Source organism: Poecilia mexicana, unplaced genomic scaffold (assembly GCF_051168715.1).
Source record: "Poecilia mexicana isolate PSO_F unplaced genomic scaffold, ASM5116871v1 scaffold_14, whole genome shotgun sequence".
NCBI classification, from domain to species: Eukaryota; Metazoa; Chordata; class Actinopteri; order Cyprinodontiformes; family Poeciliidae; genus Poecilia; species Poecilia mexicana.
The window spans coordinates 18,631,756-18,649,060 of NW_028263383.1; the positions used below are offsets into that span (position 1 = coordinate 18,631,756).

At 43.0% G+C, this 17,305-nt stretch overlaps 1 protein-coding gene across 1 annotated transcript in view; it reads right to left on the reverse strand.

The window, feature by feature from the left end:
* Positions 1–17,305, reverse strand: part of dscama (Down syndrome cell adhesion molecule a) — a 101,636-nt gene that overhangs the window by 18,905 nt on the left and 65,426 nt on the right. Inside the window, exons 4-11 of the mRNA XM_015001131.2 lie at positions 15,871–16,017; positions 14,487–14,765; positions 14,067–14,342; positions 13,517–13,813; positions 11,643–11,918; positions 9,897–10,175; positions 9,642–9,761; positions 8,336–8,515 (exon numbers count right to left, since the gene is read on the reverse strand). Of these exons, the coding sequence (XP_014856617.2) occupies positions 8,336–8,515; positions 9,642–9,761; positions 9,897–10,175; positions 11,643–11,918; positions 13,517–13,813; positions 14,067–14,342; positions 14,487–14,765; positions 15,871–16,017 (1,854 nt within the window). The remainder of the gene's footprint in view (positions 1–8,335; positions 8,516–9,641; positions 9,762–9,896; positions 10,176–11,642; positions 11,919–13,516; positions 13,814–14,066; positions 14,343–14,486; positions 14,766–15,870; positions 16,018–17,305) is intronic.

Below are 17,305 nucleotides of genomic sequence, written 5' to 3' on the forward strand. Positions count from 1 at the left end.
CAGCATTTTCATAACTGAATGTAACGTAGTTACTTGTCTGTGGTGTAAAATGGCACAATGCGGCAGTACCAACATCTGGTTGTTGATCACGACTCTTGATGTGAATAAAAGTGTTTCCAATGTGAAATACAGCTGAAAACATACCTCATCCTAGAGCAAAAACTTTTTATGGAAAAATAAGAGTTTTTTTTTGTTTTAAATCACCATGTTTCCACTAAGCAAATTTATATTTCCAACATGAAATTGCACAAGTACAAGTGCACAACGGGAACGCAGATACTGCCAATGCATTTCAACAAAGACATATACAAGGTTAATGGACCAGTGGATATTTACATTAGTATTTATTACATATATTCTTAGTAGAAGAAAATCAAGGGTTCTAAGATGTTTTATTTTATAATTCCTAAAAGCAGCTGCTCAAAACTCTCCAACCTCGATTAAAATTGTGACACTGGCATCATTGAGAAACCCTCGGTTTCAACTGAACACGTCTCCAAAATGACGTCCATGAAGAGCAGAAAAGAAAGACTCAACAATCAAGAGTGTGTGGAACATGGCGAGGCCTCTGGGAAGCGCTCTCTGTGTGTGTGCATGTAAATTCAGCAGAGTGTGTGTGCTCTGTGTGTGTGCATGTAAATTCAGCAGAGTGTGTGTGCTCTGTGTGTGTGCATGTAAATTCAACAGAGTGTGTGTGCTCTGTGTGTGCACGAGCAGCTGAGGCAGCCTTGAGTCAGCGGCTGGACCCTGTGATTGTTGTGCTGATTTATTTCTTTAATATGCTGCAGAATTATTGCGAAAAGTGAAAACGAAAGGAAGAGCTGTGATGTAGGACGGCGCCACACCAACAGTCGAAATCAACATATATTTATATATTAATGTATGTGGATATATATCTTAACTGAATGTTAATTAATGTTTATCATCACCTGGATCCTCGTGGGCTGGTGTGTTCATGTTGACACACACATCTGGAGAGCGGTGAATGTCCTTCAGCGTTGTGCTGCAGAGCGACACATCAGCAGTTTGGCTGTTTGGGAAGTGAAGAAGAAACAGCCGAGCGTGCAGCGCATGTTTGCTGCGCAGCACAAAGTGTCTTTTATGTGGAGGTGAGGAGAGCCCTGTTCCTCCACAGCAACCCAGAGGGCAGTGATGATACGCTTAAGCCTGCAAGGGATTGTGGGGGATAGGCTGGCTGCTGATAGGTTACTCCCCTGAGACAACCCCCCTGTATACTCCCTCCCTCTTCTCCCAGGCTCCCTTTCACCTGGCCAGGTTACCATGCCAACCAGCATCGGACAGTCTCTCCTCCTTTCTCCCCACCTCTCTCTCTCTCTCTCTCCTGGCAAAAAAAAGGGCCATTTCTAGTAGCCAGGAATAGAAAATGGACCTGCCATTGATTTCCACTGGAGTGGGATGATTGCACAATCACGTCCTGCAATGTCGCAGTGCAGGAAAAAAAAAAAAAAAAAGAAACATCACAAAAAGAAAAATGTTGCCAATGTGTCTAACTGCTGGTGTTAGTGATGTGGCAAACAAAATTATCCAGATGGGCCAGACGGGAGGATGGTAATGATACAGGTAGACGGCTAATTCAGTGACAGGCCATTCGGCTGCGATCAGGAGGTAAAAAAAATAAAAGAACACGAGTGATTGGGGTGACATTATGGTTATTTCCAGCTTCATTTGAGTGGGATTAGTTATTATGAGTCGTAACAAAAGGACAGAAACATCATATTTCCACTTAGGTATTGTTGAAATCTGTTGTTTTTCCAACTGTTGGTGGCATTTCGTGGTTATAAATGTCCTGATTCACTCCAGCTTATTTGTACAGTGAAAAATTTACAACTAATGTCATCTTACGGCACTTTAGGAGGAAAACAGACCCAATTTATATCCAAATATATGTCAGCTTTAAAACATATTTCAATTAAACTGAATAAATTCCAACTTGGTTGTAGTTGAAACACAATGCAGAGTTAATAAAAATCTATCTAAAGAAACCCAGGTGATTACATCGAATCACTGACTTCACAGCGATCTAAACAAAAATGTTTAACGTGATCCAACTGTAGTGTGCATTCATGCTTAAGCCACATAGAGAATTACATTCATTAATAATTATTCTGTTACTAATTTGGCATTTATTTGCTCAACAGGCAGCTTTTCTGTTGTTCTTCATTTTGCAGTACAGGATTCTGACAAACCAAATTCTCCAGTTGTTATTGTGATACTGGGATCAATCTGATACCAAGTATGATTAATATCGCCGATACCGATACAAAAAAAATCATTATAATTGAATAATTTGGTGATTTGATTTCAGTTAGTTTTTTATCATTATAAAAGGTTTTAGATAAATATAAGTGTCTTTTTATGAACTTACTACAATAGAAAACAATTTACCAGTACAGAGGTAACATAATTCATCTACAAACAACCGTTCATTAGTTTAAGTGAGTGTGAAACTGTAATCTACATTTAACCCAAATAGGAAGAATAAACTATTTTTGGCCTGCTGCAGTTTTAAAACGGTGCTACTGTAATAGAGTGACTAAGTGGTTTGAGATGTTTTTATGACCATAAATTTTTACACCTCCAGGTTTTGCTACTTTACTTTCTATCTGAGATTATAATCTTTGTTGTTGTACTGCAGGAGCCTGTGTTCATGTTCTAATTCTTACCTTTTTTCTTTTTTCTCCTCTGTTTTTTTTTTAGAAGTATTTTTAAACGTCAAAGTCAAAATGTCGTTTTCCAAAGTGAGGCAAAATTGGAGTAGCCTTCTTTCAACTTGTCGACGGACGACTGGTTCAACATTTTATACTCCGCAAAGCCGGGGAACTCAGGAAACTGATCATTTCTCTGGTGGATCTGAGCGGTTACTAAAACCGTAATCGATTAGTCCTCAAACTGCAAGATCTTCAGGAGATTTATGCCCCACAGAGGCCATAACTTGTCTTCTTTTTTTTTTGTTTGTTTGTTTGGATTTTGGTTTTAAAATATCCAGTTCCGTTAAAACACACCCTCTGGTCCACATGCTGAGCTGCTTCCCCTATTCTGGGAGTCCGTAGGTTGGGCCAGGCAACGGCCTGGCACCGCGGAGAGCGCTAGGCGAGGGAACACGAACATGCAGCTTTTTGCCCCGGGGGCCAGACTATATGTGGGTGCTGAAGCGGGGTGGGGGTTGCGAGAGGGGTAAAAAAAGGCGAAATCGCACATCATTGACTGGTTCAATGGCCGTCTGCAATGTACTGAAATAATTCCCTTAGCTGCACGATTGGCTCGGACATGGAGCATGATAGCAGCCTGTAGCCTGGCAGTAGAGCTGCACGGAGGAGGGCTGGATAATGATAACATCACATGAAGGCCACAAGTAGATAAATATGTAATCTTCTTGAACCCTCTCGCATTTTGTCATGTTGCGACCACATATTTTCAGGACTTTTATTCAAATGGCAGCACATGATGATAAAGTGGAAAGAAGGTTTTGGAAAATAATGACCTAAAAGGCGTGAGCTTGTATTCAGCTAAATGCAGGGCAATCCTGGAAGAAAACCTGTTAGAAAAGTCTGAAGGTTTTAAGGTTTCACCGTCGAGAAGGTCAACAACCCCAAACATGGAGATTGAACCATGTTCTTGTGTTCGAACGGCTTAATCAAAGTCTAGACCTAAATTCAAATCAAAACCCCCGAGACTTGACTCACAGATGCTCTCGTAAAATCCGAGTGAATCTGAGCTATTCTGCAAAGATGACCAGGAAAATGTTCAAGTCTCTAGAAAAGCAAAGCTGGTAGACTCTCCAAAAAAAAAACAAAAAAAAAAACAACCCTGTGAAAGACTGAATAATAAATGCATGCCACACTTTTTAGATTATTTTTAAAAATGATGTCATCCGCCAAATAAATCCTCCACTACTTTATCTTGGGACGTAAAACAAAATGTGAAAAAACCTCTGGGGGTGTGAATACTTTTGCGGTGCAGCGTGGAAATCTAACGGACAGCTCAGTGACCATGAGACCATTTAGCGCCGCTCTCCGCCGAAGCCTCGTTATACACTCTGCCCTCATCACCGTCTTCAGACATTATGATGTCTAGCGGGCTTGATTGGTCTTAATTGGCTCTGATAAACACTGAGTGGCTGCTGACTGACTCTGATAGCATCCACTGTGCATTGGTAATGAATTGGCTCAATTGCATCTGTTTTGGGTCCACAGTGGAGATGCTTGACTGAAAATTGCGTTAAAACCATCAGTTCAAGCCTCCACCTGCAGCCGGATTGGAGACTGACTGCATCCACTAAAAAATATGGCTGCTGAAGGAGGCCAAGCGAACCCAAACCCACGGGGTTTAAAGCTGCAGCATGTAACTTTGATCAAATAATGTTTTTCTACATATTGAGACAGACAATCTGTGAAAAAAAATCAAGCTCCTCTGCCTTCTAGCAGTGCTAAATAGAAACAACTAATCAGAGCTGGGAAGAGAGTCTTAGCGCTCATCAACCACCCTCATGTATGCGCTGCTCATCCCTGACAGCAGACCCTGTAGTTAATGCTAAGGCTAGTTAGCATGGTCACTACAGCTTTTCCTTAAACGGTGAGTTGTTTCTCCCCCATTAGCATACTGACCATGATTGACAGTGATAAGACCCGCCTCCTAGCTCTGATTGGTTGTTTTTGGTCTGGAGCGTTGTGCTTCTTCAAGCAGCAGTAATAGCTCAGGGATTGATCTTTTCACAGATTATCCGTCTCATATCATACTGTCACAACAAGGTGACGGTTTTAACAAACATTTAAAAACTATATATATTCTATAAAAGTTCCACACTGCAGCTTTAATTCTGCTGCAGCGAGGGCAAGCTGCTAGAGCAGCCGGCGCGCGGTGCTTGCCGTATTGTGACGAGACATTAGCTTGTGCGCGCACACACGTCTCATAACAATGAAAGTGCCAAGTTATGACATCAGAATAGCAGCAATTCATTTCCTGGGGAGTCCACCACAATAGCATGGCGGAGAGGCATCTACGGGGAAGCGCTAGCTCGCTCATCTGGGCCATTATTCCTTTGTAATGGCTGCGGCGGAGCCAGCTCTTTATGTTAAATGGCGCAGTCCTGTGTGAAATGGGCGCCTTTGTGTTGTGCTTGTTTGCTCACCTGAGAGCATCTCTGCCATCCATGCATCTGTTCCATACATCTCAGATTCGCTCTATTGATTTTTCTCCTGTGTGTTTACTCACACATCAAGCCACATTTGGACAGCCGGTAACACACACACACACACACACACACGCACACACACCATGCTATCCATCACATGAGCGCGTCAGCCTGCGTTCCACCCTAATTGGCTCCTAAGCCTCTTAAGTAGCCAGGGCCGCTGGAGTGGCGTAGGCTGGCCTGGATAAACAGCATGCAGCGTACAGAACATCATAGCTTCAGATGGTCCACATTACACCCAGAAAACGTAGGGAGAAGCTTTAAAGGTTAATGAGCTCATTGTCTGAATGCACACACACACATCCCCCACAGGGGACATGCAGCAAGGTGTGGCTCTCCTTGTGCCCAGGGGCCTTCCTCCTGCAGAGAGGAGACACAAATCAGGAAGGGAAAAGTGCCACAACAGCAAGATGGCTCCGGAGCGGAGAACGAGCCGGAGGGGCCGCAAACAGACACACAAAGGCCCAGAAGAAAAAAAACAGGAAACACGACGGAGATCGATACTCTGTGATATGAAACCCAGGTTTCAGGCCTTGACATGTTATTGATAATGTGGGTTAATAGAAAAAAAGAGAAAGGAAAGTAATGAAAGCGTCTCCAAGCTTCTGGGAGATCTATTGCTAAAAAAACAGTCAAGCATGACAGAGCGAATGCAGCAGTCTGCACCGAGGGAGCAGGTAATGTAGGTTTTCATGCCTTTTATTCACAGTTTCTACTGTGATGATGCTCCACTACAGTGTTTCTCAAAGTGGGGATAGCGGGACCCATGGGGGACCAAACGTGGAGTTATGGAGGCCTCAGAAACTTTGAGAGAAAAAAAAAAAAAGGAAACCATTTAATTTTTCAATCAATATAAGTAAATAAGTTACTGAAATGTCCATCCTTCTGATTGGCTGACTGTCAAGTTGCTTTGCTCCTCAAGCTAGCGTTGCAAGTGGGAAACAGAAAAGTTTCTGTCAAGAAAAAGGCCAATCAAACCATCCAGCAGCCTCACTGTGGTCAACACTGCTGCAAAAAAAATGCTGAGAACTCCTTGGTGACTAAAATCAGAAGGTACAAGGCAGCATATGCTAAGCGAACGTAAAAGTAACATAAAAACTGTGTTTCACCGTCGTTGTGAGGGAGAAGCTGTGCACACCGGACACAGAGTTCCTCGCAGCTTCATTCATCTTCCAGAGAAATTTCCTGTTATTCCTGTTTCATTCTGGTGTATGTTCACCCAACATCAACACAGCTGCAGATCAAATCATGGCTTTCAATAGATAATTTAGAGCTAATATCCCCCTAATTCATTCCAGGTGATTTTAGCTACGGTGACAAGAAGGGGCAGTATTATGTATTTTCCACACATCTGGTGCCATTTTATAACACAATCAAGTTACTACGTTACCTTCAGTTTTTATAAAAATGCTACACACACACACACATATACATATATATATATATATATATATATATATATACTGCTCAAAAAAATAAAGGGAACATTTCACTTTAATTTTGTGTGTGGCTCCAAATCCAGGCCTCCATTGGTTAATAAATTTGATTTCCATTGATGATTTTTGTGTGATTTTGTTGTCAGCACATTCAACTTTGTACAGAACAAAGTATTCAATGAGAATATTTCATTCATTCAGATCTAGGATGTGTTATTTGAGTGTTCCCTTTATTTTTTTGAGCAGTGTGTATATAAAACAAAGAAATTTGAGATGGTAATTTAGCACTTTGAAATTGGGCCTCTGTCTCTTTAAAAATTCCTGCTCTTTCTGAAACTCTGCCTTCAGGAAGTTCTCTATTAACCCTTTAGCAAGGTTTTTGCCAGCAATGCACTCAGAAGTAGCTCCTATAAAGAGCTCAGCTGATATACAGTTCAACTGAACTGCTTGCTAATTGCTGGTGGCTAGTCTGAAGGAGCTGAGTGGGAATGTCGCGCAGGACGGCTGCTTAGTGAGGTGGAGGCTTGGAGACTGCACCATGAAAGCAGAGCTAGGTCCATGCAGGCGTTTTGCACAGCTGACTGGTTGCCGTGGGAGATTCAAGGATTTCTCAAACATGCATGAAAGAATCAAGTCAACATTGAATGTATGTTTATGATGAGGGAATAACATCAGAACATCATGAAAAGCAAAACAGAAAGAAATCTTTTACGAGGAGCGACACTTTTTTACCACATCATGAAGTGTTGCCCTGTTCCAGTATTTTCAGACATGTAGTTCTAATTCTGAGCCTTCAGTGAGACAGAGTCGCAGAGGAACTCTGCCGTTTGGCAGACAGCGAGGATCTCGGCAGGAAGTCCTCTGCTTAAGGTTGATAAGAGCTGTAGGGTCCCAAGCCTCATCTAGCAATGACTGATCAAAATGTGCATCCAGCCAGAATAAAGCTGGAGATGGCACACTGTGCTTAAAAAAAAACTCAACTCTGGCATTTTCTGGAAATAAAAAAAAAAAAAAAAAAAAAACGTTGACGTTCTCTATGTTACGCTGTACTGCTAGGTGTTTGTTTGCACCGTGAAGAAAATGTTTCTGTCTTTTAGCAAATACAAGGTGAAGAAATCTCCAGTTCTCTCAAACGCCTGCTCCACAAAAAGTCCTTACTGCAGTTTCTGGCTATAAGCAGAATCCAGGGCTTAATCCAAAGTACTTAAAAAATCCCCACTTACTCACTCAGCAACTAAATTCTTTACTTTCACCAATGCAACAGCAGCAGTTAACAGGAAGTACTGACTCTGTACAGAGCAATCGGCAGGATGCTACTCTTAGACATGCAGCTTCACCTCTGAGTTTAACAGCAGCTGTTTCTAGAACATCACCAGCCAGGGACAAACCACCTAAAGCAGGGGTCTCAAACTCCAGTCCTCGAGGGCTGCTGTCCTGCAGTTTTTAGATGTGGCACAGGTACAAAACACTGGAAGGAAATGGCTTAGTTACCTTCTCCTTGTGTAGATCAGTTCTCCAGAGCCTTGCTAATGACCTAATTATTCTATTCAGGTGTGGCGCAGCAGAGGCACATCTAAAAGTTGCAGGACAGTGGCCCTCGAGGACTGGAGTTTGAGACCCCTGACCTAAAGTCATAAAATGCTCCCTGAGTCTTTTCAGAACGGAGGTATTTGAAGGTGAGACTTACTTTTGACGTTCAGATACATGGACTTGCTAACATCGGCCCCGACGTCGTTGCTGACCCGGCAGAGGTAGAAGCCGCTGTCTTCCTCCAGCACGTGCTTGATGAGCAGAGAGCCGTTCACCAGAACCTCGATTCGAAAGCCCGAGTTGAGGGCGATGGGTTTGAACTGAGGTACCCCGGCACCTTTCGGAGAAAGCAGAGCAGGACTGTGATGAAGTCATTGCGAAAAAATTGATATTTGTGTCGTCTGCTAATATGGGGTCCCATGGCAACCACTTAGGAGTAACTTGATCCCTGTTCATACAATGTATCGTCTGTTTCCCAAAGCTCCCAACCCTCTGAGCTCCTCCAGACTAGCGGTAGCAGCAATTAGCAAACACCTGGTGGAGCCAGTCTGCTGAGATGATCATACAAACTACAGTGCTCCTAAAAACGGTTGTAAATAACATCAGTGGAGAAGAATTGTTGTGATGATGTGGGTAGGAGCTTCTTAAAGAGACAGAAATCAATTTCAAGGCATCAGATAACAACTTCAATGCCTTTTAAGTTGTTTTTGATGTACACAGCATAATCATAAAAACTAAAGTAACTGTAATTAGCAGAGTTACATGATTGTGCTATAAAATAGCACTATACGTCAGGAAAATACATAATACTGCCCCTTTAAGAGGTTTCCTTCCAGAATTTAACAGTATTTAGCTCCAGCTTCAGTCCCCTGCTGAAGAATAGTATCACCACAGCATCATGCTACCACCACCTCGCATAGATGTTTTGCATCCAGATGAAAAAGTTCATTTTTTTTCTGCCACCAGCACCTTTTTTTTCCCCACATGTTTGATTTGTTCATGTAAGTTTGAGCTTCTAAGATCCAAAACCAAAAATTTCCAATCAAGACAGTGGGTGGAAAAAGGTGATTTGGTTCTTGGACTCACTTCCGACTTGATTGTTTTAAAAATATACACCCTTTATTTCTTGCAAAAATATAGACAATTACTAAAAATGTATTTCCAACTTAGTTGAACATTAACGTTAACTTAATCTGATGTTTCGAGTTCAAAAAGTGGTAAAAAAAATAAAAAATCATCTTACGAAAACCTCCCGTCGTCATTCTGGACATTTGCCAAACAAAAAGCATCCCCAGAACACACCTGGTGTGTTTTTAATCATTTAAATTAATGGACGGGTCTAAAAGTTACCAAAGTAATCTAATCAATTCCAAATATAACTTAAGTATATTCTAACTGCCCAAAGAAAAACTAAAATTTACAAAAAGTCCACATAAATGGCCACATCTCAAGCATTTGTTTACCTTTGGAGTATTCCCACTGGATGGTAGGAACTGGATAGCCTTCAGCTGAGCAGTTGAGGATCACCGCCTTGCCATAGATGGCATCCTGGTCCTTTGGTTGCACCACAAACTTAGGAGGAACTGCAAGTAAAACAGACTTCTGGTTATTAAATGTGTTTTGGATTCTGAAGCAAAAAAAAACAACAACAAAAAAACAAATCTAAGCACTTCTACTGCTTCATCTCCACGTCTATCGTCCCCCCGTTCCGTCCTCACCTCGGACGATGAGCTGACTCTGGTGCTCCACGGCGGCGGCCTGGTTGCGAGCGATGCAGGTGTAGTTCCCGTTGTGGGCCAGCGTGAGGTTGGAGATGCGCAGCGAGCTGGTGAAGTCGATGTTGTCGATGGTGACGCCCAGGCTGGCCGGGATCGGCCGGCCGTCCTTCTGCCAGGTGATGAAGACGGGCTGGTCGCCGGACATGACGACGCACGGGATGAAGACTCGCTGGCCGATGGAGAACCGGGGAAACTCAAACGGGTGGATGGTGGGTGGGACTACGGAAGAAGACATGCAAATGTATTTCCCCTGCAGGCATGTGGCTTACATGCTGTTCATTAAAGTTTAACATCAGAACATGTTCGCATTCCTCCTCCCCATCCAAGGCTGGGTTTTTTTGCAGGAATTAAAACTGCTTATTTACTGTGAATCAGATGAAATTTCTCTAATCACACGCAGACAACATTCCCTACTCCCCCGCCCCTTTTTTTTTTTTGCTCTCTGGGGATGCTGTAGCCACTGTGAGAAGCAGATCCTTTGGAAAATTAATGATTTAAAATAGCATTGGAATAAGCAGCACTTCAGTGCTTATTTAATTCACAACAAAATAGGCATAATAGGCTCCTGGGGATTTCCTCTCGGAAGCGGAGGAATGCTAAGCAGCCGAGAGGCAAATTAGCCGAGGTGGAATCGCAGTGTAGCTTTTGCCTACGCTGTGTGATTTCCCCCCTTCGCACACTCGTTAGCTCGTCAGGGCCCGCCAGAGCGAGGGAGGGGCCGGGCTTACCCATCCGGTGATGGAAATTATGCAGCGTCACTGAGGAAAGAGCCATCTGAGGTTATCTTCATCTGGCTGCGCTCAGCACCGACGCATATTCCGATGCGTTTCAGATGAACCGGCTGGCTGTGATGATGGAGATGGAGCGCTGCTATGTGTGTGTGTCACATAGAGAAACCAACAAATACCTGTTTGTTCTGTGTGAACTGTAAAATGCATGTTTTAAATCACGAAAATTAAATACGGTCTAGATCTATAATAAATGCTCATTTATGCGAGTGAGAAAAAGGAAACGTTTGGAGACATAAAACAATATGAGAGTTTAGAATATGTTTATCCTTGTTTTTTTTTAAAAGTATCTCTTTCTGAATCACAGATAAAAAAAATTGCAAAAACCTGTCAAGATAGATGCTGAGGCTTTCAACCTTGGAGAATAAACTTTAAAATATGTTTCCTAGTTTAAAAATCACTGAAAGGCTTGTCACCAAAACACATTAAAAACCTTCCGGACCTCTCAGGTCTACTGGTTCTGCTCTGCATCCCCCAGAACCAGAACCAAGCAGCATTCAGTCTTTCATTAATCTGAAACAAACTTCCAGAATCGAGTTGCCATCGATTAAAAACAACGAGGTCATTGTTTAACATACGTGACGTACAACAGATGATGGGATTTGACAAACATGATGTTTACGGCTTGTTTCAAAGTTGGTGTTGCGTCTTCATCATGCCTTGCTGCTGAAATGTGCTACACAAATACATTAAGCCTTTTTGGGTTGTGTGTAGCCTGTATGCAGAGAAATATCTACAGTTTGGGACATTAAGGATCGTGCACTCGTTTACCTCATCATTTCTCATAAATACACACAAACTGTTGCTGCATCAAAAACAGCATCGATAACATTTTGGTGATATTTCTGACACTCTCACTGCGTGTCAGGCATTGCACCAGTTTCGACTGGGGCCTTACCTTTAACAGTAACATAGACGCTCTGGTGAGTGGACAGCTGAGGCTGCACCAGCACGTTGCACGTGTATTCTCCTTCGTCCACATCCTTCTGCACATCAAACAGCTTCAGGGTGCCGTTGTTCTCAAAGGCCCGCTGCCGGTGGTTGTACGGCAGCAAGTTGGAGTCCTTGTACCACTTGATGGAGTAGTAAGGGTAGCCGATGACGCGGCAGTGGATGTACATGTCCCGCCCAGCAATGGCAGTGAGGTTTTTCATTGGTCTGATGCTGGCAGGCCCTTGGGGACAACATTGGAGAGACAACTCTCTTAAAATGATTTTGAGGCCTGTGGGGTTGGCTGAATGATAGCTGTGCTGTGTTGTGTTTGTTCTAAAAACAACACAAAGGTCACAGGCCTTGTTTGTTCTTAAAACAAAGTGAGAGAACGAAAACCTGCAAGGGCGTTCCAGAATGCCTCACTACGTTTTCTTCGCCACGTTGAAAAAGCGTCGATCTCAGCCAGAAACGTGATTTGAGTTGTTTGAACTACCACAAAATAAGAAGTCCTTTAATATAATTTGATTACAATTCCATTTCTACAAACACAAATTTAAGTCCGTATCTCATCCGGTTCCATAGGACACTTAATGTCCACACGGTTTTCCCTCTGTATTAGCAGAACTACCCAAAACTTGGCAAGTTCCACGGCTGCAAAAAGGATTGACTGTCCCGCTCTAGAGTTTATGAGCTGGCACTTTTTGTTGTACATTACAGTTTTCTGTTGAAAAATTGCCCTTTTTTCTTTTATAAGTATGAATCAACTCTGACTCCCATGATATTCAGGAAGCATTTTGTTCTCACTGTGAAGCTTGATGCTTTTATGACACATTAGACGTTTGTTCAAGGTCCATCTGACAGCGCAATACAAATATTTAAATATGACTTCTTATCAACAACTAGCTACCATTTTAGTGCTCAATCCAATTGTTTCTGGTTGTGGAACAAGATGTTGCAATATTAGAAAGTCATGATATCGCTTCTCAACTCAACTTGGCTCTACATAGGTTGGGTCATTTCCATTGCAATGTGGGCGAGATCATCACAGCAAAATGGCCCAAAAAATAAGTTGATGTGATTTGAATGCAACCAACTGCCTAATTCTGACTTGTTCATCTGCCACCAAGAACAAAAATGACTGCACTTCATCATTGGGCCAATAGAATAAGAGGGAAAAGGCTGTAAATCAAATATGTCAGTCTTTGTTTTATCTTCAGTTTTTGCTTTTTGCATGATGTAGAAACCTGAATTTTACTTCTTAAACATGTTTAGAAGTTATATAACTGGTAAAGCAGCTACCCCTAAGCTTGAACAGAAATAGTTTTAAACAACATCAGGAAGTAGATTCAATGTCGCATTGCATCCAAGTTTGGTTTGCTACTCACTTGTGTGTTGTTTTGTCTGGTGCTGCAGTGAGTACAACTCTTATCGTTCTCTAAAAGAGAGTACCTTCCAACCACATACCGGAAAATATCCACTGGTATAGGCTTTCATACTTTGTATAAGCAAGTAAAACACAAATCTTTAAAATATTTAGCTAAATTACACTGCTGAGATCACATGCGGAGTTTGGTTCAACTCCTATTTAGATGATCGTTCTTGGAACAACTGTAGATGTGAGAGAAATAACCGACATCCTTTCTCAGCACTGAAACGTTTCATTTGAAACCAATGTTTCTCTTTCTCCCAAAAACCTGAACCCTTTCCACAAACTTAGTGAGGCACTCCTTCTGCGTCTGCACATCTCGGTGCTTTTAGGGTCGCATCAAAACGAAACTTCTCAAGACATGTTGATGTGTGTATGTGATGGTGTGCTGGAAGAGTTGATCTGACAAGCACCTCTTACGTTTATTCGCGCCTGGTAGGAAACCGTCCCTGCCGAGTTGTTGCAGTTGCAGCGGTACACCCCTCCGTCGGGGACCTGGGTCTGGGTGATGTTGAGGTGGCTGACCACGTGGCCCTCGGCGTTGGCGTAGTAGGAGATGCGGTGCCGACTGTCCCGGATCACGGGTTCGTCGTCCAGCGACCACGTCACCCGAGGCTCCGGCGTGCCCTTCACCGTGCATGACAGTGACACAAACTCATTGACGTTGTAGACCTTCTCGCTGAACGAAGCCAGAATCTTTGGGGTGCCATCTGGACGCAGACGGGATTTAAATACAGTCACATGGTGTCTGCTAAGATCGTCAAAGAATGTTAGAAAATCCAGTTTAAAGCATCTACAGAACAAACGTATTGAAAATTCAGCAGACTGGGCATTACAGTGCTGAAATAATTATTCAAAACAGCAAACTGTGATTAAAAACTGCACAGATGTTGCATTCAGAGATCACGGATTCACAAACTGATAAAGATTTCCAAGCGCCCATTCATCTCTGCGAGTTCTGACCTTCCAGTATCACTTGAACAAAGTCCTGGGCGGACATCTTGCCATGCCTGGCGAAGCACTGATAGGCTCCTCCGTCGCTCTTGGCCATTCCAGCCATAACCAGGTTCTCTCTGCTTTGGCCTGTCATGCGGACACTGTTGCTGGGGTAAATGAGCTCTCCATTGCGGTACCATGACAGCTGATACTCCTCAGAGCCAGTCACACTGCAGGTCAAGGAAACCTGGCTTCCCACACTGCCTTTCACCTTCCGTGGACTCACCGTTACCTTCAGGGGTTCTGTGTTTTAGGGAGGCAATGAGACGTCAGTGATCGAAGTCAAGAAGGAGAAATATGCACATTGTCTCATTGCACACTTTAGATATCTGATAAAACTGATTCAACTCCCCACGGTGGGTGAGCAGATTGCCAGTGAGCACTGACCTTTTACGTGCAACCTGCCAACAACCTCGGCGTTGCCGTAGCCGTTCCACACTTCACACACGTACGCCCCCGTGTCACTGGGCTGGGCTCGCTCTATCAACAGGCCCGTGACGCTCTGCCTATAGCGTGTGTCTGGTTCCAGAGGTCGGTTGTCCTTCAGCCAACGGTATTTGGGCGCCGGGTGACCTGAGGCCTTGCAGGGCAGCTCCACTCGATGATTCGTCATCACCTCGCGACGCTCGAAGCTGTCCAGTATGTGCGGTGCTGAGTTGGTTGGATCTGAAGGGCAGAAGAGCGAGGTGTAAGTCGGGGCCGTGAGCTCTGTTGCTACAGGTTGAGATTTACCCAATGTGTGATGCTTGTCTTGGTCGACAGGAGCATCTACTGAAATGTTTTAAGTAACTGGTGATCATTAGGTCCAGAAACTTTAGACCAGACTTGTCTGAAATGAACTGAGGACACTGTGAACAAATAAGTCATCTGGCAAGCACAAGGTCAGGAGCTCAGATTCAGCTCTGCCCTGACCACATGCCCAAGTGTGCTTGAGCAAGAACCCCAGACTCGGATCCATTTACCTCTTTAAGGATCGTCACCCCCTTTTTGAATCCTTGCATTTCTTTACTTCCCAGTTCCATTTTGCAGAACTGCCCCTTTATATTGCTGAAGAGACGGAGCATTGTCTCTCACCCAAGTTCAAATGACCTTTATGGCACGTCATCTTCTCTTCTGCTGTCAGCTTCATTTCTATTCAGATGACCTACAGGATTTGTCACTAGCCCAATTTTACAGCCAAATGTTCCTTGGTTATATATGCATATATTTATACTTTAAATTTATAAATTAAAAGTATAAAGAGGTTCACTACTCTACTACAGGCAATAAACCTGTTCGCTTTACTCACTTATCACTGGTATAGAGCTCAACTGTGTGCAATATCGAAATTCACCATGTATAACATAACTTGCCTATCTGTGACTATGTGCAAAATGACTTACATTGCTATTTCATTTATTATTTATTTACTTTAATCTATGAGTAACATCACCTATCTGCCTACCTTAACATATACACCTGGAATTTACATATTTTTTTACTATACTGCTTCAGTATTTCTATATTCACTTGTATTTTTTGTATATATAGATTTTTATATTTTTTATATTGGTTCTGTTCTGTCCTCTATACGGCTGTAACAATGCAAATCTCCCCACTGTGGGATTAATAAAGGAATATTTCATCTTATCTTTGTTAATTTGGATAGAAAATCTCCCTCACGCTGGTGTTTTAATCTCTACTTGGTAAACGGATAACAAAAAAAATTGACTCACTTTTAGAAAAGCTGTTTACACTGATGATGGGGTCTTTTAAGACTCTGGTTCCTCACCTGAGACAATGAGACGGGCACTATTGCTCTGTCGGGTCTCTCCTGTGTACCGATGTCGTGTCATACACCTGTAGTTGTAAAGCCCGTCCTCCATTTGCACATCCAGGATGTACAGGGCACCCGTGGATGTAATTAGAAACCGTGACACTGAGAGGAAACACATTCAGAAAGCAATATCAGCACACTATAAAGCATTTCTAAGTGTAGATGTACCTTAATGAAATCATAAAATCAGTGAAACACAGATGATCAAATGACACCCATAAATGCCTTAAATGCCTGTGGGGGAAGCCGTTACAACATGTGACATATTTATGTTGCCCACAAGGTAAGTGCACCGCACTGCAAAGTGTGGAAAAGCTATCCGTTTCTTCCCATGAAGCATCTTCTCTTGATTCATTAGTCCCTGCTGGGCTCCCACTCAGCTTAATTGTCTTGTGTAATAAACATTAAAAGAAATAGTAGACCACTGTATTACGCTAGACAAATACAACTGGAGTCTCTCTCGTGGTTTGGCCCGTCGCTGTCACTCATGCCAAGAAATGAACCAAAACAGAAACACAAAAGCACCGTGGTGTAAGGATTCACCCCAAAGATGATTACTACGACATTTCTCGTAAAACCAGAAGTCTGTCAGCCAAGGGGCCGTAAGTCCAAATGTGTTAAAACATCTTCTGCCAGGTCACCTTCACTGATTTGACCGACTGTCAGGTGAGCCATCAGCTACCTGCAACACAACGGCTCCACTCAATGGGCTCCAGGAACAGAGGCTCCAGTGCCTCTGTTCCTGGAGGATTCCTGTGCTGCAAAGTTTTGAGGCATCCCTTCATTTGAGGTCTACAGAGGCCTGGTATCCAGGGACCATTTGATTCAGGTGTTTTGAAGCAGGGATGCATCCAAAAGTTGCAGGATGGTAGCTCTCACATCTGCTCTTCTGCCTCTGTAAACACACGACACATCCTAGCAAAATGGTCTTCCAAATATCATTAAAATCAAAGCAATGCTTTGGGATTGCTTAACGTGGTGCTCTAGTGTTTTGGTCAATGATTTGGAGGATACCAGAAGACATTTGAGGAAAAGACGGTCCATTTTTCATGGACTGCCATCTTCTAAAGAACCGTGATCGACATGTGGAAGGAATCAGCGAAGGACCAGTTGCCTCCAGATTTCATCACTGGAGAAGGTTGGCTTTTTACGATAATATTAGTAATAACAAAAGAAGATGTGACAATCACAGACGGCAGCAGAGAAAGACAGCCAAGTGTATTCGTTTCGTCTTATACATTGTAGAAGCGGGGAACAGAGAAGATCCAATATTGAAGTCACTTAGCAAATATTTGCAAGTCAAGTGAGGTACGCAGCCCTGTGTGATTGTAGTCACCAAACATCTGCTGCAGCCCATTTAGCTCCGAACAGCTCCGAGGCGCAGTGACAA